Source organism: Trachemys scripta, chromosome 20 (genome assembly GCF_013100865.1).
Source record: "Trachemys scripta elegans isolate TJP31775 chromosome 20, CAS_Tse_1.0, whole genome shotgun sequence".
Taxonomy (NCBI): Eukaryota; Metazoa; Chordata; order Testudines; family Emydidae; genus Trachemys; species Trachemys scripta.
This window is the reverse complement of record NC_048317.1, coordinates 6,563,179-6,589,205: the sequence shown is the minus strand read 5'-3', so window position 1 is coordinate 6,589,205 and position 26,027 is coordinate 6,563,179. Positions and strand designations below refer to the sequence as shown.

At 44.0% G+C, this 26,027-nt stretch overlaps 1 protein-coding gene across 2 annotated transcripts in view; it reads right to left on the bottom strand.

Moving 5' to 3' along the window:
• The window catches only part of KHDRBS1 (KH RNA binding domain containing, signal transduction associated 1), a 28,899-nt gene extending 4,410 nt beyond the window's left edge, over window positions 1-24,489 (bottom strand). Inside the window, exons 1-10 of one of the 2 annotated variants that reach the window (XR_004643593.1) lie at window positions 23,837-24,489; window positions 15,936-16,060; window positions 15,215-15,331; window positions 10,806-10,952; window positions 8,760-8,893; window positions 7,583-7,787; window positions 6,444-6,511; window positions 5,970-6,028; window positions 3,044-3,233; window positions 416-475 (exon numbers count right to left, since the gene is read on the bottom strand). Coding sequence is in view for 1 of the 2 variants with exons in the window: in XM_034754062.1 (XP_034609953.1) it covers window positions 3,136-3,233; window positions 5,970-6,028; window positions 6,444-6,511; window positions 7,583-7,787; window positions 8,760-8,893; window positions 10,806-10,952; window positions 15,215-15,331; window positions 15,936-16,060; window positions 23,837-24,146 (1,263 nt within the window). In the remaining variant the exon portion in view is untranslated. Of the gene's footprint in view, window positions 1-415; window positions 476-1,943; window positions 3,234-5,969; window positions 6,029-6,443; window positions 6,512-7,582; window positions 7,788-8,759; window positions 8,894-10,805; window positions 10,953-15,214; window positions 15,332-15,935; window positions 16,061-23,836 lie in introns of those variants that run through there. The other variant, XM_034754062.1, reaches the window with a different exon arrangement.
• Between the last annotated feature and the right edge of the window lie 1,538 nt (window positions 24,490-26,027).

The window sequence follows — 26,027 nt, the reverse complement described above, 5'->3', positions numbered from 1 at the left end:
TTACTAGATATAACTGCTCCATTGCTGGAAGGTGGGGGTAGCGCCTCCAACACTGCCTTATGTTGGCTTTGAAGTGAATCCTCTCTCCGCATCACAGCCAAGCGTCAGCTCAAAAGATCGTCTTGCTCTTGCTTTGCCACACTTCCACCTCTCCCCAGATCCATCACTCAGCCTCATTCTGCAGGAGGATCTGTGGGAGAGCTCTTAACAGATGCACATTCACCCACACAACCCCCGCCTCCTTCAGTGACCACTACAAAAGCCAGTCACATAATTAGCCTTTAGAACAATCTAATTTATCTGTGTGCATATGAAGAGCTGCTTCTGTTTAGCACATCAGATGGCAACGCCTCCACCTCCCACACAGAAGATGTTAACAACTAGCCATGTGATGCAAAACTGAATAATAACCTACCCAGTGTTTGTTTGGCAAAAACATCTTCACCCAGATGATTTGCAGCGACGTTCTTGACTCCTGCAAATTGAGAAAAGATTGTGAGTTTCCTTAATGGAAAAACAGAGATTTAAAGAAAAAAAGATCCTGCATGCAAATTATACAGGAAGGAAAACATGCAACTTAAGCTGAGCTCTGAACATTTCATAGTGAATATCAATGTTGGGGTCTATAAGGGTCATCATTTTACATTTTAAATAACTGAGCAGAATTTTTTTGGCAGTAGCAGGACTATCTATATTCGGTGTCATTTTACATGTTTGAAATTTAAGCTTTCAGATTCCTTTTTTTTGCCCAGGTTACATTACAGTGCATTTACAAAGTGCACGATTATTGAAATTATTGCTAATTTATGCAAAAACATGTGGTCTTTTTTTAAAAACATCTACTTTTAAACATTTTTTTTTTCAAATTTTACATTAACATTTGAAGAATTGTTTCAATAAAGTTTATGCAAGTTGCCGTCACAGTTTATGTAAAAGAGAAATGTGCTATTAAAAGCAGACATTTAGGTTACCTTTTGTTTTTTGCGATGCATGTTAGCTTTACACATCCTTATTCTCCTGCGATAATTTTCCTTTAAAAGGGGGGTATAGGGTGATCTTTTCATCAAGCAAGACATTATGCCCTGAAAGCTGACTCCAAACCATTGTTGAAAATTGTTATTTACATTTTAATAACAATCTACAAATACAACTTTTTGTTTTAAAGTATTCCCCTCAATCATGCACTGCTACAGGCAGTTTGGTTCCTAATGTTCTAGTGCATTTTTCACCCCCGAGCAGTTTATTTCTCCCCCCTACGATGTCAGATTTATATTTTGCAGAGAAGGGTAATACAACAAACCATCTCAAGTTTCTCTAAGCAGCATTTTACTTTAACCTATTATGCTTTCCCAGAAGGATATTAAAAGCAATCACCTGCCCCCTTCTCAAAACAATTGTGGGTTTGTAACTGGGCTCCCCAAATGCAGACTACCTTAAAGCAGGTAGGCATCACCTTTAGACAAGGGTTAGTTGTGTTCAAAAACAAAATAAAGCTTCTTTTTTCCTCCTGTTGGTAGCTAGGTCTTGGGTTTGTCAATCTTCATTTTGTCATTCTACTTTTAAACCAGCCATTTCAGACTCCATCTGGAGTCTGCAGAACGCTGAGGCTATCTGAAATCTGAATCATTAAACTAATTCCGTCCAGCCCATAAACACTCCTTCCACTTGCCGTTTTGCAGAAGTCAGATTTCTACTCTAGTACTGGTTCAAACTGCTTTCAACAACTTCCAGGGGGTGAAAAAAAAAAAAAAGTTTTTTTTTCCTCCTTTTTAAAATTAAGCTACTCACCAGCTTGATAGCTTTTTGTAAAGGTTACAGAAAAACACCATTTTTAGATATGTCTCCATATTTTAAAAAGACCATTAACTTTAGCATTAATTTAAGTTTATTTGAAAGAGAAAAGCTATTTTATTGTTCAACAAAAAAAATGACAATTCATCACATTTACTTTGATTAAAAAAGGACTAAACTTTATTGACAAACTGCTGCAGACATTTTGACAAGTTTTAGCTACCTATTTAGGCAGACTTTACACACGTAGCATTTAATCTTCAAGAACAAAGTGGGAGGACAGCGTACAAATCCAATTAGGACTTTAACCTATGTACAAAGTGAAATTTCTCATTTTTTCAGCTGCAGTGTCCCTTTTTATATAAAGCTAGTGTTGAGACACACTTGAACAAGTCACTGGGATTGCTAAATATTGACACCTTTGCCAATTTTCAACTCGCACTGTATTATCTGCCCCAAATATCCTAAAATGAGAAATCTGTAGTTTTACAGAATGCAAACCTACTATCCATTTAATAGTTTCGAATTTCAAACCCTGGGCAATTAGACAGAGCAGTGCAGTGATTTAAATTTGTTCTCGTCTTAAAAGTTCTCCGCACAGAACCAAGCTAAGAACCCCTTTACACTGGAAAAATCTGCTTCCCAAGCATCTCTCAACACCGCGTGTTCGGGGCTAGATTTCAAAACCCACATAAAAGTCAATTTTACAAACCTAATTTTTTTTTAAATCAATTAACTTAAAAAAAAAAAAAACTATTTAATTTGTTAGGAGGATCTTTGTATTAAAATTTAAACTTAAGATTCACCAGCAATCTGCTTTTAAGGAAAGTTTGACAACTGAGCTTACTTTTAAACGGTGGCAGCCACTACCGTTACATTATGATTTTAATTCTTAAAAACAGCCCTGAATTTTGAAATGTAGCCTACTTTTGGGATTCTGCAACTACAACTTTTACGGGTATCTTAAAAACCAAACTTAAAGGTTAACAAAACCTTAATTTCATAACTGTTAAGCAAGCATGTCACTTTTGAAACTAATTTTTTTTTAAACTCAACTTTTATTAAAAAAAGTACAGTTGTGTTTATATCTAAACAACAAAGAAAAGCAATCTACACACTTAAAAAAAAATTTAAAGTTGGTCTTCTAAATCTATTTAACTCATTTTAAAATACTACGTACAGAAGCCAGAATGCAAGGTGAGGATGGAGTGGGAGAAAAGGGGGCCACGAAGAAAAACAGTTAGACAATTACTTGTCTGATGTGGGTAAAGCAACAGGAATCCTGGGAGATACAAGAATCAGTAACAACTGTTTGCTAGTAACTGATATTTTTCCCTCATGTTTTTAATAGCGTCCGTAAGGGTGCTCTCTGTAGGCCCCCTTCACTGGCCTAGCTGGTGGGGCCTTCAGGGAGGGCCTTGTTCCATTCCAGTCATCTTGGCCTGCAAAATAGAGAGCAATAAACGTCAAAGTGCACAGCACACTAACATGATGAGATGCATGCATACAAGGGCAGCAGCATAACTGCACAGTGTAGCAGTCAGAACACCTGCCTCCAGTTTCAATATCACGACTTTGTGAAGACCAGTGACATTAATATTCTTACAACTCTGTTGGCTCACAGGCCTTTATAGGTCATCCTTTAAGCTTTTATAAGACTACTGTTTATCTACAAGATCCCAGTGTCACATAGCTTCAAGTTCCACAAATATTAAATCTCTACCAAGAACCTTTAACTTTGCAAGCATTTAACAAAGTTAACTTGTATGGGAACCCCTTTGGAAGTCTGCAGATATGATACCCCCACTAGGCTCACACTTGAACAAACCTGATACCTTTCATCTATGAATAACAACCAATTAATTTTAGTAGATCTGAAACGGACTCCAATTCCTGAAGCAGCTTTGGCAGTCAGCCTCAGCTAAGGTCACAGCCATTAAAGCTCTTTCAGTCTGTAAGCAAGCAGCATTTTATAATCCATAAACTCTGATTCAGCTGTGCAGGATACTGCTACAAGAAGCGTTTTTCTCCTTTTTAAAAATAAAAGCAAAGAAGTCTCCTTGCACAAACCTGCCAAAATGACTAAATCACTACCACTGCTCTGGGATGGCAGTCTCGTACTGAACCCAGAGATAGAACAGTGTTTTCTGCCAGTTAGTAGCAGAAGGGTGAGACAGTGACTACTTAGGGATTACATTCTAGAAGATACCTCAACATTCAATGCCTGTCTCTTGAGATCAGGATTTCACTACTCGCTAATCATGGTACCTGCACCAACATGTATAACTGATTATGGTAAAAAGCTTTCAGTAGGACAGCTGAATTCTCTCAAAATCCTTTTGCCATATAAATAACTATTGAAACAAGCAAAGTTCAAATCCCATTCTCCTAGAGCTAGCTCAAGTCCCAAATATCCAAGATCAGCTTTTATTAAGCCTTGCGCTTGCAATATTCTTATTTTGCACATCTGCCACTCTCTGCACACGTCACTGGTTTCAGAGGAATAAATATACACCAGGCACTGAGAGGCAAGTGTAACATTCTATTCCACCACCGTGAAATGCATTTTGATTTTCCTCAAAGTGGCCTCCACACTGGCTGCACAATTTATTTTTCTAATTTTGTTTTCATAAAAGCAGAGGCCAAAGGAAATTACTGCGAATAAACAGATTAACTGTGGCAACTTCATGCCGAGTGTACGAGCAGTTTGGCCTTCAAGTCTCAGACAACAGCACTGCTCTCTTACCAAATAGAAACACAAAAGCTTCTTTGTGTTGCATAACCAACACAAGAAACAAAACAAGGCATTTAACAGCTATTCTAAATGGAAGCAAGGAAGATATCCAGTATTACTGACAGCAAGTGTCTATTCATATTTAACTCAGACTGATGAGAAAATCTTTGGTTAGGCAGTTGAATTTAAACTCCATACAATGCAAGTATGGACCAGTATGCCACCACAAAGTTAAGCCTCACTTTCTGCTTGCTCCCGAAGCAGGAAGTATAATGCCATCTTAACATTTCATGCGCTTAATCATGGGACAGCTAGAGGCCTCCCTCTGCTTCTCTGAGCCCCGAAAATCTCATATACCCAATGCTAGCCACCTTTCTCCCCTTCAAAATACTTGAGTCCCAAGCCCCAGCAGGAGTACTTAATGGGATTCCCACAAGAACTAATTCTGTACCTGAACTGACTGTAGAGGCTGCTGAAAATGTGCTTCTAATACATCAAGTGGCTGATTCTTGATTCTAATACATCAAGTGCTTTTGCAACACTTTCAAAAGACAACCAGAAATCTCGCTCTTTGATACATGGCAGTGCAATTCATAACTAGCAAGCCAAACTGCCTCAGTTTACTCAATCCTCCTAAATTCTTCATGATGCAATGCAACAGTAATAAATCAATATTTTACTACGGCTTCTCAAAGTGTTGTCTCCTATATATGATTTAAACAACAGTATTAGTTAGATCAGACTTCTTGTTCTATATGACCAGCGCAGATTTTGGGAAATTACAAATGGAGTATTTTCATTAGCCAAACATAGGCCATATATACAGTCGCTACAGAGCTCTACGAGTTAAAGAGAAAATTTAATGCTAGATTAAAATCGATCTTTCAAGCACGTATTTATTGCAGAGTCAGTCTCAGCTGAAAGAGTTTTGAGGATTATAAGGAAGCAGCTGGAGTTGTGCATTCATCCAAGTCAACAAAATATAATCTCTGCAAGCCAAACTACTGTAAAAGCAATGCTGTAGGTGGGAATTCAGACCTCCAGCTGTGGAGTATTCCATGCACAAAACTGACCAATGCTTAGAAACACCCCACTTCTGAAGAAAAAAAGTGGGGGGCACACAGTGGCAAGAACTCCAACATGGCATTCTACTGCAGGTCTTTAGGTAAGGCCACCTTTGCAAGAGTCAAACTAGATATGAGCCTAACAAAGCCATGATGTATGACCTTAGTTTGACTGTCACATAGACCTGTGTTATCTGTGGAATGTAAACATTTTTCCCCATGAAGGCCCCTCCATCACTTTTTGGAACTATACCATCAGCATTTTCTTACTTTAAGACAGAAATTTTAAAGCAAAAAGAGATCCGATAAACTTCAAGCAATTCCCAACTGACTTATACCCCCTTCTCTCCCTGTCACATAAGCAGTGTGTCCAGACATACCATAAGCTTCATAGGATTCTTGTGCCTCCCCATGTCCATAATCATAATATTCTGTGTCCCTGAAAGAGGAAGACAGGATGCGTTTAAGTTGGTTGCGTAGAGGTGAAAACATTTATTCACAAACCCCAAGAACTGGAGCATTCAAATTCATAAGACCGTCAAGAATAATTCAAGACTTGCTTTGTAGTGCTTGAATTAGGACACCTAAAACCTCCCTACCACTTTGGGTAAGTATGACCACTCCTTTTAAAGGCAGAGCTAAAGGCTAGTGGGAACTTTCTGAAATGTACCTTTCCGCACATGCTGCTTGTTTCAAGCACAATAGAAGCCAACAGAACAAGGCACAACTGGTCTCAAAATGTTATTAAAATAATGGAAACATGTTTAATTTTACCTGAAAATTCTGTAAAAAAAGTCATGCAGAATTCTCTCTCAGGAATGGGATTAAAGGGGACTGAAAAATGACAAACTTACCCTTGGCCCTGGCTGTAGTAGCCTTCATATCCCTCATAACTCTGCTCCGCATATGTATCATCATAACCCTGAAACAGATAATGACATAAGGATGGATACATGTGGAGGGTGTCATTCATTCTGACTAAGGGAAAGAGCCAAACTGAATTTACTCTGCAGTCCTTTTCAGATGAACTTAGCAATCCTAGCATGTCCCAGGGGAACCTTTATCTTGCAGTGAAGGTGAGAACGTTAATCATGTTCACAAGGCATGCCAGAGTCCTCTAAAGTGTCCAAGGCTGCATTATGTCCACGCTATGTCAGAAGTCTCATAACTGGGTTCTCCAACATAGGATTTACAGGTAGACAGAACCCACTAGTTTTAACCAGAGCCAATGGAAAACAGGAGAGAGAGAGAGAAGACAAATCTCACTGTGATGGGTCCTCAAATATTTACTCTGGTGCCCATCTAAACCAAGTCATTGTGCTGTTTCTATCTCTTTAAAATGGCAAGAGCAAATATTCTTAGCTTAGCAAAGAAAACACTCAGGGGTATGTCTGTAGTGACAACAACATTTTAACCAAGTTTATTCACATGTTAAAGTAAGTTCTTACCGTAGTTACATGGTCTGAAGACTCCAGTGCTCCCTGCTTCTACAAGCAGCTTTCCACAGAAGTGTTTTGATTGTTTTTTTGCTGGGCACCAGTACTTAAAATATAATCTTGGCCACACTTTTGCATTGTAATTATTCCCCTCCAAAAAAAGTGTTTCATTATGGCGCACACGGAAACTTATTAACAGAAAACAATAACCTCACCTCTCAGTTCAACCATTCAGGCTAGTGCTAGCGTTTGCTACTAAGCAAGGGCCCTTAGTGCAATTGCTTTGTTAATACCCAACATTTAGGGTATGCCAACGCTGCAATGAGACACCCATGGCTGGCCCGTGCCAGCTGATCCGGGCTTGCAGGAATGTTTAATTGCAGTGTAGATGTTTGGGCTTGGGCTCCAGCCAGAGCACCTAATTAAACAGCCCCTTGGCCTGAGCCAGCTGGCATGGGCCAGTCACAGGTTTTTAATTTCAGTGTAGATATGCCCTTAGGATCCGTAAGTAATTGGCTTCTAGCTACTTGGAAAGAGTATGTATTAAAGTTTCTTACATAATCTTCGTAAGTTTCCGGTGCGGGTGGAGGAGGAAGTGGTATTCTCTGAATGCCTGCTGCACGAGCTCTTGGTACGGGAGCGCCCCTTACTGCTGGAGGAGGGGGTACACCACGGGCCACAGTAGCTCCTCTAGCTATGGCACCTCTCACTGGTGCTCCTCGCACCAGGGCCCCACGAGGAGGGCCCACCACACCACGCCCCCTAGGAAGAAAAAGGATTAGAAATAGCCATATATGTACTCTGCAAAAGCCACAACGATGTTCAAAATATCTAAGAATTTACTGACAGATCAACAGTTATTTGTTACGGGTGCTATAAAACGGATAACTGGATGCATAAATAGGATTATAATGCAACTCTGGTAAGAGATTAATGCTGCATAAAAACTACCAATATGGAACATTACCAAAGGAAAATGCAGAGACAACAGCTGAATACCCAAGTAGTCACCACTTCTAAACATCTTAAAAAAGTGTGTCTCTGCAGAGGTTGTCTGGTTACTACAAAAGTAGTCCAGACCTTTTCTTCACATTTATCATAGCTGATCAGGTGAGTAGGTTTGCTAAGGAGAAAGGGAACCCTGGGGTCTTACAAAGTCCAATGAGGAGATGACTAACCACCCTTGAGTACTAAACACGTTTAGACACCAGCAAGAGACTTCTCTTTTTATCCTTCATTTGGGATAAATGCTAGCTATACTGGCACTGTGTAGCATAGGTTCATCACTGATTTAGTCCAATGCATCGAGCAAAGCATCAGTGTCAGGATAGTAGCAACATCAAGCTTCCATGGGAGTTACGCACAAGCTGCAGATTCTCAGTGCCCCAGAGGACCCATTGACTGGGGATGATGAACCAATGAGTTATAGGTTTCAACTTTAAGTAGTTCTAGAAATCAGATGCGATTTCAGCAAGGTGGTTTTCTAAAGCTAATGCAATTCAGATTACAAAAGATTCACCAACCCCCAATTAAAAGTCTTATTACCCCTTTTCTAGCACACTCACTGCTAGAGCATACAAGACCATAACTCCCAATTTAATAAAAGCAGCCCTGCAATATTGGAAGTTCCAATATTTGGAGTTCAGACACACACACACAAAAATAATAATTTAACCAGTTTGCTACATAAACAACAAGAATTTCCATTTCCAGCTCAATACTTTTGAAAGTTACCTAGGAACAGGTGGAGGAGGGGGAGCTGCTCCTCTTCCTCGCACAGGGACCCCTCGGCCACGTGCTGGTTCTGGTACCCCATTCAGATAGGACAGCTCCAAAAACTGCTCCTGGCAGATGTCATCCATCATATCCTGAGAAGAAAAGGGACACTAGTAGCTAGCCACCCCGTGCTCTGAGGTGTCAGAGATTAACGTGTTAGAGCATCAGTTGCTGAAAACTGCATGAGTCACCCCTCAAGCTACAGCAGCTGTCACAAAGCATCTATAGTCCCCTTTTGAAACATGTGGGTTCACTGCCAGCCAAATGCTTTTGACAGAAAATGCCATGCTCTCCTCCAAAGGCACACTGGAAACTGATCACTGCACCCACACAAAAGCAGGAGCTGGATGCAGCCTGCTGAAGAGTAAATGCCCATTTGCAAACCCAAGCCGTCTTTTCACATTCCCATGAACACAGCACATCTCTCTGCTCCACGCTTTATCTCCCCAGGGGATGTAGCTTAGGGAATCAGCAGAAGATTCTGGTAACTCAGAAGAAGCCATTCCAACCCACTTCCTCCCCAGACACGCACACAGATCAGGTTACCAATACCAGCCTGCCTGTCGGGATTCCAGAGCTGCCACAGCAACACTGCTTCTGTAAACTGAGCTTATTGCACACATCAGGGGCTCCTGGCATTCCTCCATTCTCCTCCCCAAGCTCCCCGAGTGCCACTCCCTTCCATCCTCTATTTCAGATACATGTTGCAAACCCCAGACCCCCAATGCCAGGAGCCCTGGGTGCCCACCACTCTGCCCCACCCCCAGCCACACCACTCTTATTCTCTTTTCTTCTCTCTCCTTTGGGGTGGTAACATTTTAAACTCAACTGGGACAAAGGAAGAACTCAAATAAGGGGTATTGTTATGCTGGAATGTGTTATTTTCCTCCCTCAATCAATTCTTTTATCTATAGAGAATTACAGAGGTGGCTGAAGCTGTGGTTCTGCTAACCAAAAGCCATGGGCTCCGCACGTCTCCCATTTCTCCCTTTTTTATTTTTCTGGTTTTCACCAAAATCCACAGGGTTCTGCTTACTGACACCCAACACATTCCCTGAAATTTTGGAATTGATCAGACATGGCATTCAAAACTGTTTTACATCCAAACAAAGCAATGCCATAAAGTTGCATGCAAGGGCCTTGTAAGCTCAGTCAATGAAAACCATCTCCAAATTAAAAAAAAGGCATTAAGTGTTCATATACCATGCCCGGTTATCAGCTGAAATAGGCTGCTTCAAGCGAAACCCATTAAAAGTGAGCTACCAGGACTTTTTCCTGCTAGGTCTCTACAAGGCAATTTCAAGTGATGAATGGAACCCATTCAAGAAATCTATTACCCCACAGGGCATAGCTAAGATTGCTCCCGACAGAAGAGTTGCCATACAAACTCAGACCAGTTTCATCTGCCTAGTCCAATACCCTGTCAGATCAGCCAGTAACAGATGTTTCCTAGTTGGTACAGGAAACCCCAAAGTGGCAATTATGAAGTAATGTGCCTCTAGAAGAAGCTTCTTCCTAAGCTTGACAAGGTGAGCGAGGTAACATTTGTTATTGGACCAACTTCTGCTGATGAAAGAGACAAGCTTTCAAGCTTATACAGAGCTCCAGCATCAGAGCTAAATACAAGATGGAACAGATTGTTTAGTATAAGTATCTAACACATTGTCAGAGGCCATTCAAGGTGAAGCAGCCAGTTAACTAATATGTTAACTATGTATGCTAATCAGTTTGTTCCATCTTGTATTTAACTGTGACACCAAGTACCCAGCCCTGAAAAAGAGCTCTGAAAGCTCGAAAGCATGTGGATCCAATAAAAGGCATTACTTCACCCACTTTGTCTCTCTAATATCCTGTGACCAACACTTCCTAAGCTTGAGCAGTTAGTGGTTTAAAATCTCTTCTTTCAGGGCACAAGTTAACTAATAAACTACTGTATATTCCCCAGCGAAGGGTACCAAAGCCAAGGCTCTATTCTAAAAAGCATCAAGAAACAAATTTGCATACCGGAACAAGGAACTTCTTGACTTCTTCCATGGCATGAGCCATGAGAGCATAGGCCTCGCAAGGTGGTCCAAAGACTTCAATGAAGACATGCAGATCCATATTTAAATGAGCATATTTGGGATCTCCTCCTTTGCGCAGCTCTTCCTCCTGAAATAAAGCATGATTCAACTTCCTAAAGCCAAACAAGGTGCAAAGAAATCATTTTCTTCCTTAATCATGTTTCTAAGCATTGATTTGCAGGACAAGGCTATCTACCCTAAAATGTTCAGCCACGTTTGACCATGGAGGTCAAACAGTAACCCTCTCGAGACTTCAAAACAGGTTTCTGGCATAAGTAATGCTTGTCTTGTGAATGGGGCTATAGAAAAATTAAGTTGTGCCACAGGAAAGAAGCAGAGTCTGCAGTACCAAGAGTAAATGGAAAGAAAAAAGGAAACAGGTGACAGTACCGTAAGGTAAGAACAAGAGACTTCTTTGAACACGAACAGGCCAATTTTCCACCAGAAAATATCTGTAATTTAGTAAGGATGATGTGACAGTTTCTACTCCTATGGTCATCGCTTTCAGAATTATGGTAAGTTTTGTACAAAGTATGCCTTGTGAAGTAAAATTTGTAAACTCATAATTTGCTGATCATTATTGTCCTGGTGAAATATGTGCGGCAACATTGTATGTAAAGATGTACAGTTCTATTGTATGATATTGCTAAGACAGGTTCAAAGTCTCGGGGGGCAAGGACAAACCAGTTCCCCACAGATAAAAAGCTAGGTGTCATCAAAGTCAAATGGGCCACCGACTAGTTAAGTGGCCATTCTTTGGCAGGAAAGAGAGTGTTGGCAAAAAGCTACAGCTTGACAAAGAAACAGCTGAGAGTTCCTTCCTCCCTTAGCAGCTGAGATGACTTTTGCACAAGAGAGGGCTTTAAGAGGAGAAAGCAATCAGCACAAATCATCGCTCTCTTCTCTCTACCAGTGACGTCAACAACACTGGATGAAGAAAGCAAGCTGCACTAGACTGAGGCCTTGTCTACACTAAAGGGAAAAGTCGATTTAAACTACGCAATTTGAATTACGTGAATAGCGCAATTCAAATCAATGTAGCTTAGATCTACTTACTGCGGGGTCCACACTACGCAACGCTGATGGGAGATGCTCTCCCGTCAACTCCCCTTACTCTTCTCGATCAGCTGGAGTACAGGAGCCGAGGGAGAGCACTCAGTAGTCGATTTAGCAGGTCTTCACTAGACCTGCCAAATTGACCGCTGATGCTTCGATCGCCGCAGCATTGATCCTCCAGTGAGTGTAGACAGGCCCTGGGGGAGATCCTTATTGAAAGATTCAGGCGGAAAAATTATGGAACTTATGGTGAGCCCTTTCTTTGAATTCACTTAGCTTGTTAAATTAGATATTAGCTGTATTTTACCTTTTGTTTCTTTGTAACTGATTCTGACTTTTGTGCCTCATTACTTGTAATAATTTAAAATCCATCTTTCTGTAGTTAATAAATTTGTTTTACTATTTTATCTAAACCAGTGTGTTTGGATTGAAGTATTTGAACAACAGGATTGTGCATAAGCTTTTCTATTAAGAAATGATGTACTTTATTTATATGAGCTTGTATTGCCCAGGAAAGTGATTGGCAGTAAAAGATGCACATTTCTGGGGACAAGTCCGGGACTGGGAATTTGCTCGTGTCCCTCTGCAATATAATTCAGGAGTGACTGACTAGAACAGTGGTCACCAACCAGTTGATCGCCATCGACTGGTCGATGCTGGAAACTCTCGCAGTTGATCGCGATCTCTGGCCGCTAAAAGTCTGGTGGTGCAGCGGGGCTGTCAATAAGGCAGGCTCCCTGCCTGCCCTGGCCCCACGCCATTCCCGGAAGCAGCCAGCACGCCCCCGCGGTGGGAAGGGGTCTCCACACGCTGCTCCTGCCTGCAAGCACCACCCCCGCAGCTCCCATTGGCTGGGAACAGGGAACTGTGGCAAAAGGTAGCTGCAGGACCGATGCCTGCAAAGAAGGGCAGCATGTGGAGCCACGTGCCGCACCCCCCTCCCACATACACATGTTGGCCCCTTCTGGGAGCAGGGTGGGGCCAGGGCAGACAGGGAGCCTGCCTTAGCCCCGCTGCAATGCTGACTGGGAGCTGCCCAAGGTAAGTGCTGCCCGATGGGAGCCCGTATCTCTCCTGCACCCCAACCCCCTCCCGGAGCCAGCACCTCATAACCCCCTCCTGCACCCCAATACTGCCTCAGCCTGGAGCCTCCTCCTACACCCAAACTCCCTCCCAGAGCTTGCACCCCCCACTCCCTTCTGCACCCCAACCCCCTGCCCCAGGCTCAGCCCGGAGCCCCCTTCCACACTCCAAACTCCTCTCCCCCACCCCAGAGCCTGCAACCTCCCTCCGCCCCCCGAATCCTAACCCCCTGCCTGAGCCTGGTGAAAGTGAGTGAGGGTGAAGGAGAGCAAGTGATGGAGAGAAGGGGGAGGGATGGAGTGAGTGGGGCAGGGCAGATCCTGGGTTGCACTAAAATTCAAAAAGTGATCTGGTGCGTAAAAAGATTGGAGACCACTGGGCTAGAGCATTCATAACACAACTGGGAATAATTTGCATGCTGGAAGCTATATGAGATCAGATCAGGAATGATGGCTCACAGCGAAGTAATGTAAAAAGAGCATTCAGGGAACAGCAGTCCAGATTGTACCTTGAGGAATGTCACAGATGGACATATAAAAGAAGTGGTCTCCAAAGACAGCAATGGACTGATTGCTGAACACCTGCAGCTCCCATTAACTTCAGTGGAAATTGTGAGTGTGCTCAACACCTCTGAAAAGTCAGACCATAAAGTTTTAAGAGGCTATTAATGATTTCATTGTGATTTGGCCTGGGTGAACTTTACTGCAGCTTTCAGTAGTATATACTTTGTCATGCTTGGTATACAAGTCAGTGATACTAAACTGGTTTGCCATTAACAGCTAGTCATATTTCTTCTATGCAAGTGCTTTTTATCACTTCCCTTGTAACTGCTTCCTGCTCTCAGATGCACAGCTGGACTCAAGTCACATGTCAGCAGCAACATTCTTATCCAATGATTTACCAAGAGCAGTTAGTCTATTCCCCTACAGCTTCCACCTTTTTATATCAGCATGAAAGAGGTGTTGGTGCTTGTATTAATGCACTGTTGTAACTGCTTCTTCAGAAGATTTTTGGCAGATACAAGTAACATCATTCCCTTTCAAGGGCACACTCTCCCTCCAGGCACTGCTTTGCAATGAAAAATTGTGGTGGCACCTTAGACAGTGCCAGTTCAGCTTTAATGTTAAGTGTCTACATTAATTCAACAGATTCTTACTAAATTGGAAAAAAACTAAAAATGTAAAGGTGACTTGGAAAGTTAAAGTAAAAACTGAGTGAAATCCTAGCTCTGCACTGACTACCACCATTTAACCAAGCTTTAGGGGCAAGGAGGAGGGGAGCATTCAGTACAGAAATCAATTTCTGTAGTTTCTCCATTCAGAAATCCTCCTGGCACTTTGCTATTCGCTGAAGATAAAGACTGGTACATTCTAGGTTGACACTGCCAGTGAACCTGTAAGTGCCTAGAGGATTTAATGCAGGGGAAAGATTATTTAAAAAAAAAAAGAATTTATTCCTTATCTGAATGCCTCCCATAGCCTGGTTAAGGAAGGCACTAAGGCCATGCCCACATTTCAAAATTATGTCGACCTTACGTCAGGATCCGGCCACCAATTATGCAAATCACTTGTGTGCACACACTTGGCTCCTTGTGTCAGCGTGTGCATCCTCATCAGCAGTGCTTGTCTGGATTGTATTGTCAGTGTGGGGCACTGTGGGATGGCTCCAGAAAGCCAGTAACAGTCGAAGTAAGCAATGCAGTGTGTACACTGACACTGTGTTGTCCAAATTACATTGGCTGTGACTCTGCGCTGCTCAGAGAGGCGGTGTTACTAAATCAGTGTAGAGAAGCACTTATGTCAGCAGGAGCCAAATATAAGTGAAGATGCTTCCACAGCTAGATCAACGCAAGGCAGTTTATGTCAACCTAACCATGTAGTGTAGACCGGGCCTGAGTAAAGAAAGCTGGAATTGCACTCAGTTCTTTAATTTTGCAGTTAAGCTTTCAAAAGAAAAGGAAAAAAAAAGTTAGCCTTTGCATCCAAATGCACAGAACGTTTAAAAGAGGACGCATTACCGTAGGCCATATTTTCTGCAAAGAGTTTAGCTCTACCATAATAATTTTTCACAAGGTAACATACATGGAGGTAGATATTGTTAGAGCAAGAAAGAAGTCAGCACCCCCGAGTTCTAGTGATTTTCATCTTTGTAAAATGCTTTGAGATCCTCAAGTGAAAGGCCATCTGCATATATGGATTTTCAAGCTCTTACCTTCGCTTTGTCTCTCATTGAACCTTTTCCAAGCACAGAGATCTTGGCCCCAGTTTCTTCCTGCAGTCTTTTAATGGTGTTGCCTTGGGGTCCCAAAATCTTCCCAACAAAATTAAACTGATAAGGGAAATAAACAGATTTAGTCCTGAAGCTGAATGAAGTTAATAACGATTGCTGTTAAAACTGCACTGGTAGACCCGGTAACACTGGAAGTTTAACCAAAGTCATCCACGGCCTCACCTCACAAAGTCTCATGGAGATATACTTTAAATAATATTTGTAGAAAAAATTAGCAACTGTCTGGCATGCTCTTTTTAGAGGTTTTATTTTGCCAGCAATTCATGCTAAATTAACTCACCTAGCCTATTTAATTCTAATTACTAGATTCCAACCATTTTATGGACACCAATTCTTAAGAGTTAGAGGGAGTCTTAATTTTTAAGCATGAAAAGAGAGCTAAAGAAGAAACTCTACCCTGGTAATGAAAGAGCAGAATTACTCATCGACACTTGCATTTTTATCCTGACATTCTAGAAATCCAAAACGTCAGAAATAAGATACTGCAAATTTGCATAGAAGAAATTCCACTGCAACAGAGCACCACTCTAGCATAACTCAGAATGACATTTAGAGAAAGACACTACTCCGTAAGCATAGCATGTAAGATCTTATGTTTACAGGAAGATCAGAGAGATTTGGTCAGTTATTTTCTGGCCCTCACCTTGGGATACTGTTTGACAGGTATCAGAACACGTTCCTTCAGTTTCATGTTCTTGTGGGAAAACAAATCCAAGTAGTTCTCTTCCTCATCCTTCTTTGTTTCACCCTTCTGAATTTTTTCAATTTCTAGACAAGATAAAAATAGTATAATTTACGTTCCTCAAAATGGAAATGACACTTTAGATTCAGTTGCATCATGACAGGCCATAGCGCCCTAAATTCTCTGTAAATATATGTACATTTATAACTATGTGGCAACAAAATTTGGATGTGTTTTTTTTTTTTAAAAAAAAGGGCAGCCCATCTAGTCTTGCCTGCCTGTGTCTCTACACAAAATCTAGGACTCTAGAAAGACCAAGGACATTGTTGGTGCATAATAAGCAAATGGAATGGTGGACTACAACACGAGTCACCTCAATTGACAGTGAACATGAACCCATAAAATACAATACGTCATCTGTGCTGTTGCCTACCTTTCTTCCAAACCTCATGAATTAATATGGTAAAGAACTTAGTCAGTGAAGTGTTAAGGTTGCCTGATGATAGTTTGTGCCCTTCCAGAATGCTGAGTTTCACAAAAACAAACCTCTGAAAACCAGGAAATACAGAGTTACGGTTAACGCACACACAACCTTAACTCTGCCCCCCTGGAGCTGGCAATAGCCACTGGGAATTATCTGCATGGATTCCAGCAGCTTTCACTGTGTTACATGTAGCTGTATTAAATGGTGTAGAACTAAACTAGAGTAGTTTAAAAGAGCTCTGACTACTATGAGGAAATTAGGGTCTGAGTCCCCGTGTGTGATCAAAGGAAAGAGGTGACTATGTACCTTGAGGTTCCAGTCTGCATTATTTCAATACAGAATCGCATAAGTTATATCAGTAGCAGAGAAGTGGGGTCTTCTTGCCATGGGTACTGTCAGTAGTGAGGTGGGATATGAAAGCAGTTTGTGGATTTAAATGAAGGGCGGGGGAAAATATAGGTTTAAATGGTATGAAGGGGCTGTAAAAGGGAATGAAGTGGTTGTTAAACTTGACAAGTGTAGTATTCTGTCCGGGGAGCAGGCTTAGTGTTTGAGCAAAGCACAAGTGCAGATATGTGGAAGCAGTCAGACTCTCATAGATGGGCAAGCCCCCACCCAACCTGATACATACAAACATATACACATGAAGGCAAGAAGTGGGATGGGGGGCTGGAACCCCTGAACTCAACTCACATGAGGTGGGGTAGGCAGAGGAGCTCAGACCACCCCATCTCCTAAAATACCCCTCTCCCCCACCAGTAAATATTTGCATCCTTAAAAAAAAAAATTGTGATAATATTCTCTCAAAATAAAAAAAAACCTGACATATGATCAATATGCCTTCCAACCTTTTCCAATTTTCTGGCGGGATCTGAACTGACTGGCTAGGTGAGTCAGATTCAAAGGACAACTGCTTATACCCATGAGCTATCAAGCTGGTGTGAAACTTAGAAGGTTAACAATCCTGTAATTCCTCTGTAACATGCATGCTCAGTGTAATGCCTTTTAGATTGTGCATATACTTGTCTATTAATAAATTATGTACTTTATGTATATGAGCTTGTATTGTGTCCAGGAAAGTGATGGACAGTACAAGATGCACATTTGTGGGGACAAGCCCAGGAATTTGCTGGTGTCCCTCTGCAATATAATTCACGAGTGACTGGCTAGAGCAGTTTAGACCAAGAGGCTTGTACCATGCTAAACTAGAGAAGCAAAATCTTTTCCAAAAAAAGTTCTTGTGAACCCTTTGGTCACATAGCCCTACGTTTGGACCCCTAACAGAACTCCTGCACCCTCACGAAGCACCCCAAATCTCAAGGCAATCTGAGCAATCAAACTTTAGAAGACTAAAGGCTGTTCTACAATGAAAAGTTAGGTCGACCAAGTTACACTGTGCGGGAGTGTGAAAAATCGACACCCCTGAGCGATACAGTTAAGCCAACCTAACCCCCAGTGTAGAAAGCACCAGGCCAATGGAAGAATTCTTCCATCCATCTAGCTACTGCCTCTTGGGGAGGTGGATTAACCACAGCAATGGGAAAACCCCCGTTTCTGTAATGAGTGTCTACACTAAAGCGCTACAGAGGTGCAACTGTTTCTGGGCTGTTGCAGTGTTTTAAGTTTAGACATTGCCTTCGAAGAGCAGAGATTTAAACAGAAACCTCATCTTAATCTTAACCATAGCAGGGCTACCGCTCTGCCATAATACAAACTTCATCTGAGTCAAACAAAGCACCCACCTGCAACCTCCTACTGCCCCAGAGGAACCAGTCCCAAAACTTACTAATTCTTAGAATGCTCCCATTTCAAGAAGGCAACCCCCTGGGAATTAGGTCAAGTCTGTTTAAGGCCTTGTCTGTACATGAAAGTTGCACCATTTTAATCCAATTTAGCTAAACTTATTTTGGTTTAATAGTTGCTTATTTCAGTCTATCCTAAACTAATCCTTAATAAATTTAAAATAAACCAAAATTAATGTGTCCACAAAGGAGTTTGTACCGGTTTAATTAAATTGGTTTCCAATTACATCTTTAATTAAACCAGTGCAACTTTCAGAAGCCCTAAATATGTGGCTTTCAATTGTATTAGCTCAATCGAGTTGTCTTAACGAGACTGAAAAGCCAATTTAACACTTGTTAAAATGCAGACCATTACGTTTGGAGGCACATTAACTGACTGTGTTGTACCCTGGAGGGAAGCCTGAGCTACAACATGGCCATCTAACAATCTTCAAACATGTTAACCTGCACCTCAAGAGTCAACAGGGCTTTTCAATCATGTCAAGTCATCACAACCGGAAAAACTTTTTTGGCTTTCAACACATGACCCTAGCTTTTAGTCTTAATTTGTAGCTTTTATAGCTAGCCAATTATAGTGTGGTGGGGAAAGAAAGATAGAGCAACAGAATGAGATGAAAGCACAGTACAGTCTTGGTCAGAAATTTGGCTAGAAGCCGAAGCACCTTTGTGAAATACCGTATAAGTAAGTCGATCATCAGGGTCAAAAACAGGGATCTCAAACCCAAAACACGAGGGCCACATGAGGACTAGTACATTGGCCCGAGGGCCGCATCACTGACACCTTTTCATACAAAGATACAAAAGCCGCCCCCCTTTCCATGAGGCCCCACCCCTGCCTCTTCCCACTCTTTCCCCAAAGTCCCTGTCCCAACTCTGCCCCCTCCCTGCCCCTATTCCAACCCCTTCCCCAAATCCCCGCCCTGCCCCCCATCCCCTGAGCATGCCACATCCCCGCTACTCCCCCCTCACTTCTGCAAAGTCCTAAGCGCTGGGAGATGGGCAAAGGAGCGGGGATGAGGCGCATCCGGAAGGGCGTGGGGTGAGGGGAGCTATGGCTGGCCGCATGTTTGAAACCCCAGGTCTAAAACCCTGACATCCTCCTAACTGTGGACAGAGCTGACACTTTCAGTGAAAGGTGTCACAGAGAGAGAGAGCGTGCCCAAAGAAGGGGGGAATCACATGCAATAGGAAACTAAACAAAAGATTAACAACTCATTCTGGAAGGCCCTCATACCACTGTGATGGGCCCAGTACAAGAACTTAACAAAACAGAACTCACTGTTCAATGGGTCTTTCCATAAGCTTTGGAAACACCAAATTAAAGTCCAGAGGATCAGCAGGTTTTCAAATGGGAGGATACAAATTTGTATCCTTTAAAGAAACATTTAATCAGGCGATGGTTAAACACCGTAATTATTTTCAAATGGACACTGTCGGTAGAAATAGCAACTCAAAGGGTTTACTTAGGGGCACACCAACACGTCATGCACTAACTGGCCTACTGTGTGCCAGCAGGGTCTACACAGGCCAATCAGCATGCAATATGGTGTGCATTAGAATGGGCCATTCTGCCCATCAAGTCGTGAAAGGCCCTTGTATCACTTGGAGGGAGGATGAAATAATCAACACAGCATCAGCTGAAGATGAGAAATAAAAGGGGCACTTCCAAGCACTGTGCTACCAGCTCCTGAGAAAGAGACTGACTCCACATCAGGTAGTACTATTGATTCTCAGCTACTTGGATGGAGGCGACTGTATCTCCAGAGAAAATCTGCTTTTCTTTGAAGACATGTAGGATGGAAAGGAAGCAGCAGTTATGGTCTCTTGTCAAAGTTCACAGGACCCATATCAAGTAAATGCTGCGTAAGACATAAGAGCTGTGGAGTTGGGCACATTAAAGACTCCAAACCCTGTCTGAACCAGGCTCCTTGAGGTGAAGTTACAATGCAATAGTACCCACTTATCTTGAAACTGAGAAGAAAATGGCACTGGACATAGATTCTGAGGAACTGTGGACCCTATGGTACCAAGTCGCTCACCCACAGTGCTGAAGGATCAGGAGAAATGGAGGAACTGATCCAACCGAATATTTGGGGGTTATCTGGGATCTGCACCTGATGTTCAGTCTTCTGAACTCTTCAATTGACCGGTCGACTGCGTATTATTTGACCACAGTCAAATATTGTTAAATATTTTAGCAAGAATGCCCTGATGTAGGTGGCAGCCTAGCTTTTTGATTGCATCATGGTGCCACAGAACTTCAGTTCATTGTTCCACATTTTTCTGAGTTACTTAACTGAGTTATTTTAACATTTTTCGTAGTAACGCATAAGCATTTAAGGCTAAGGTAATTGGAGACCATAAAGTCGTCTTCTTTTGTTACTGTTCTAAAAATTAGTGCTTTAAAATTTGATCATTTTTGACAATATTTGACTGATCAAAAGTCCAATACTACGTAGGCACTTTGCCAAAAGGAGTAATATCTGCCTCAATGGAAATGACTGATCTGAATGGCCCAAATCTAAGATGTCTTATCCTTTGTAGGATTCCTAGGACCCAAGGAAGATAAAAGACACTGGAGTCCAAGCAGGATCTCTGTCAAAGCCATCTTCCACAGCCTCTGGAAGTGTAAAATGTGCTTTCCCTGATTCATATGAAGAATTCAGATCCTTTGCCATCACAAACCATTGAGAGTAAATTACTTTATAAGAGAATGAGTCTTTAGATGTTACATTGGCTGAAGAAATTGTACAAGCACAACTCTTAGACTATAAATATCCTTTCACAACATAAAAACTGCTCTGAACACAAGCTCTATTTTTTCAAAGTCTCTTGGCAACAGCATGACAACTGTATATATTTAGGGCTGGGGTAATCTTGTGAAAGTTTCAAAACAGCACTGAAACTGAAGACCTTTGTTTATTCACTAACTAGGTTTCAAGAACACAGCTGCAGTATTTAAATTTTCCCAGTGACTTCAGACCCTATCAGAAGAGACACGCTTCAGGATGAGATTTAATTTAGTTTCTATGCTCAGAGCTTTGACTGACTGGCATGTCAGACCCTTTATACATTATCCAATCTAGTAATCTGCTCATGTAATCCAAACCAAACTATGAATGATAGGATACCTAAATTTCACTTATGACTGTGCAGATAGACGAATTGAACAGAATTTTAGAGTAGGAACTGCAAATGCTGTATGGTGAATATTTTTGAGAAAGTCACCTAAACAAAGCCAAACTGGGGCACCACTCAAAGAGGGCAGCGTTAAGGGCGTGTCACAGGCGTAGTGTGTACTTTAACTCTTCACTTCCTCGATTTCAGAAATGTAGCCACTCTCCACATTCTGGAAGGGCACAAGTTACACAGAGCAACCTTAACTCAGGAGAGCCCCTTGCTCAAATGACCCCAAATTTGGACCACTAACACTACCCTGCATTCATGAGGCACAGCAAATGTCCAGACAAACTGAGTGAATCATGAGGATTTTACAGCACTTAGAGTAATTAAGCTTTAAACAGAAAGAAAAGCTCAATCCATAGCAGATCTGCCACTTTGCTGTAATACACTGAAAGATATTTTGTAAATGTACTGAGGATTTATATTAAATATTTCATTACACCACTCAGCAATTAAAAAGTTACGCGTGGTGAGAACGCCATTCTCTGTACAAGAATTAGCAAATTTGTACTGCACCCAGAAGGTTTCACTTCACTAATACAACTCAAAGATATTTCCTTTGCTGTTGAAGAACACCAGTTGGTTGAAGGGCACATTAGTGGAAGTATTGTTATAGGCTAAAATATTATAAGACTCATCTTTAAACATTGTTTTCAGGAAAACATGATTTTTTTAAAAAGACCACTTAATTATCTTGGGAATAATACATATCTAATTTATCAAAACCAAGAGGTATACCAGTGGCACCAAGATACAAATTCAGAACTGAGCCACATTAAATCACTTGTACAAGGAAGATTACAGCTTTAAATAGCAGGTTTCAGAGTGGTAGCTGTGTTAGTGTGTATCAGCCAAAACAGTCCTTGTGGCACCTTAGTCTCTAAGGTGACACAAGGACTCCTCCTTGTTTTAGCTTTAAATAACAGTTTCCTAGTTTTACATGAAGAGATGAAAGGAGTGATGTAATATATCTACTACATTAATATTGGCAATACCATATTATAACTGCTTTCTAATAATGCAGTTTATGAAGAATTGCATTAGTATCAAACATATAATTTTAAACGCAATAGACCTAACAAGAGGGTAAATTCTACTCTTCTTGTCTAAAATAAATATGACATCCTTTACATGTTAGTTTACACGGCCTCTCCACCTTGTTACACACAGGAAGCTGTTAGCGTTTTAACTTGTTCTAATTTTTAAACCAACTGTGTTTCAACACAGCCCTGTCTACTTGATACAGATACTGAATGTGACTACAGTGCAGCTGCGCTGTAGTGATGTGGAGAAATCCAAGCCAGCAGGCGATTGGACAGTGATGATCAGGGAAAAGAGTGCTAGCCTAGTCACAGAACAAAGACTGCCATGCCATTTCCATTTAGTTTCATCAGAGGCATGACACAAGCTCTAATACAGATTTTCACAGTGGTGAATTAAAAAAACCACAATCCCATGTTTTAAAGGAATCCGAATAGAGACTACATAAAAAACAGTTTACTACCATTCTCTTTAGTCTCCTCTCCCCCAAGGATGGAAAGGGCCAAGATAATCACATTTTCTTAAAGAAGAAAGTTCTAGGCTCGTGTTTAATCCCTCTCAATCCACGAATTAACCATTGGGACTGGAGCCTGTCTAAACAATTATAGAGGTGTGTATCTTAAAACTACCAGTCCGTCCAAAGTACATCACAGCAGGAGCCAGCTGAACTATAAAACTGCCCCCTTCCGCCTTGGCGATTTAACTTCCCCCTGCACTGCTTAAACCCTGCAGACGAGGCCGTTTACACGGCAAACAGTTCCAAGGCCAGAATCAAAAGGCGACCGCCCCCCCCAGCTCAGCCTCTCTCCACAACTTCCCCAGACCCGGGCCTCTGCCCCTCCTCCCCGCACGAAGACCAATCGATTGCGAGAAGGAGAAGGGCCCGAAGGGAGGGAAGCGCCTGGCAGGCCGGCCTCATGGCAGCCAGGCTCCGGGCTTCCCTGCTCCACGAGGCTCCGACCTACCGAGGAAAGCCAGTCACCTCCCGGGGACGCAGTGCGAGGAGCGGGGCGTCTGCGCTCAGCCCCATCGGGGAGCAGCTCTGAGCGTCGAACAAAGGCCGGGGCCGGGACCGAGACGCCACAGCCCCTCCCGCGGCTTGTCCTGCGGGGGCCTCGGGGGAGAAAGGCGGGTCTGCGCCTCTCGGGGAGCGCCCGCTCCCAGCCCCTTTGCCCCATGCCAGCGGGGGGAGAAGGACCGGGCTGCCCAGCCGGGCCTGGCGCAGCGTGGGTGGGTGGGTGGCTGGTCCCCCCCCCCCTCCCAGGCTCCCCCCCCCCGTCTGGGCCGGGTCCCCCTCCCCGGTCCCTATCGCTCCCCCCGCCTCCCGGGCCTATTTCCCCTCCCGGCGCTACCTGCCGTCAGCAGCTGCATGGCGTGGGTGAAGGACGGGTCCAGACTGTCCTTCTCGGCCATGAGCTCCGGCAGGTACTTGTTCTCGGGCTCCATCTTGACGGTGGCCCCGGGCAGGAGCGGGGTGGGCGCGGCGGTGGGGGTCTGGGAGGCGGCGGCGGCCGTAGCGGCGGGCGGGAGAAGCGGCGGCGGCTGGGCCCCGGCCCCTCGGGCTCCGCCTCGGGGCGTCCGGCGAGGCCCGGGCGCCCCTTGTCTGGCGGCGGGGCCCGGGGTCCGGCCCAGCCGGGCGGCGGGGTCCTCGCGGCGCTGCATCCGCGGAAAGAGGGGGCGGGGGGGCGGCCGAACGAGCGGGGGGACCGAGAGGGCGAACAGGGTTGCCGCGCACCGACCGCCGGGACTCCCAAGACAGGAAGTGAAGGGCCGGAAACACCACCGCCGCCGCCGCCAACAGCTCCTCGCCCACTGCGCCTGCGCTCCCGCCGCCGCCCGCTCCCGTGCGGCGTGGACGTTCGCACACCACCCCCGTCACAGAAGGCTCAAGCACTAAGCATGCGCTGCCGCCTCCGTCGAGAACAAAGCGCCGAAGGGAACTGATGCGCATGCCCAACCGTCGCCCGTGCGCACGCGCAACCTTCAGCCCGCGAAGACAAGCGCGCGAGACCCTCGTTGCGCACGCGTCGCGCGTAGCGGCGCCTTATTAAGTCACAGCTCCGCCGACAACAAAGTACCAAGGGAACTCAATGCGCCTGCGCAGCACGCTCACAATCAGGCGAGGGACATTGCGCGTGCGCAACCAACGCCTTGAGTCGAGAACAAAGCGTCGGCCACACCTCAGGGCGCATGCGTATTGTATTCTCTTTCCGCCTCCCCGGCCGAAAACTCAAGGCGTAGCGTAGTGGCCTTACTGCGCATGTGCACCTTCCTTCCCCTTCCCCCCCCGGCCCTGTGGCGTGTGCTCGCGAGTCCTCGCGCGATCTCCGAACATGCTGCCGTGCGCATGTCCCGAGTCCTGGGGCTGATGGCGGCACGTGGTCGGGAGAAGGGGAGCCAGGGCGGGGACTGGGGTGCGGGGCGGGGACAAGGCATGAGATGAGCCAATGGGAAACAAACAGCCCCGCAGACACTGCTGGAGCCCTGGGGCATGGGATGGAGAGGGGGGGGGAGTGGCCTAGACCCCGGGGACTGGGGTTGTGGGTATGGGGGGGTTGTGGGGATACTGGGGTGGCGGGGGTGGGGAGTGTTATGGAGATACTGGGGTGGCAGGTATGGGGGTGTTGTAGGGGCACAGGGATTGCGGGTATGGGGGGTGTTATGGGGACATTGGGGTGGCAGGTATGGGGGTGTTATGGGAATACTGGGGTGGCAGGTATGGCGGTGTTATGGGGGCACAGATTGCGGGTATGGGGGTGTTGTGGAGATACTGGGGTTGGGGGTGTTGGGGCACAGGGATTGTGGGTATGGGGGATGTTATGGGGATACTGGGGTGGCAGGTATGAAAGGTGTTATGGGGACATTGGGGTGGCAGGTATGGGGGTGTTGTAGGGGCACAGGGATTGCGGGTATGGAGGGTGTTATGGGAACATTGGGGTGGTGGGTATCAGGGTGTTATGGGGATACTGGGGTGGCAGGTCTGAGGGGTGTTATGGGGACATGGGTTGCAGTTATGGAGGGTGTTCTGTGGATTTTGGGGTTGTGGGTGTGGGAGGTGTTCTGGAGACACAGCGGGCAGAGTATAGGATGGGACAGGAGTGGGAAGGCTAAACAACACACACACAGGCGATGACATTTACAGCAAACCAACCAAAGAAAAGAAAACCACAGCTGGAGGGTTGGTGGTCTAGTCCTGAACTCGTGCTGTCCTGCCTAAGCACTTGCAACACGTATTGAGCCGGATGTTGCCTTCTAGGGACACTATGGTAGATACAAACATGACCCCTTGGCACTCTTGCCAGAAGGCACTACAGTGCCTTGTGTTCTCGTAGATTCCAGGTGGTGGAGTAATGTAGTTTTGGAAGCAGATCTAAGATTCTTGGAAGAGGGGATGTTAGAGGTTGATCCAGTTCCAATAGGGTCCAGCTACAAAGGCTTTGCAGAGCATCATAGTGAGCTGTTGGAGATGAGCTGATTTTGAATGCAAGGGAGGAAGAAGAGATACTACAGGAAGCAGCTGACTCTGTTGGGAGTTTATAAATC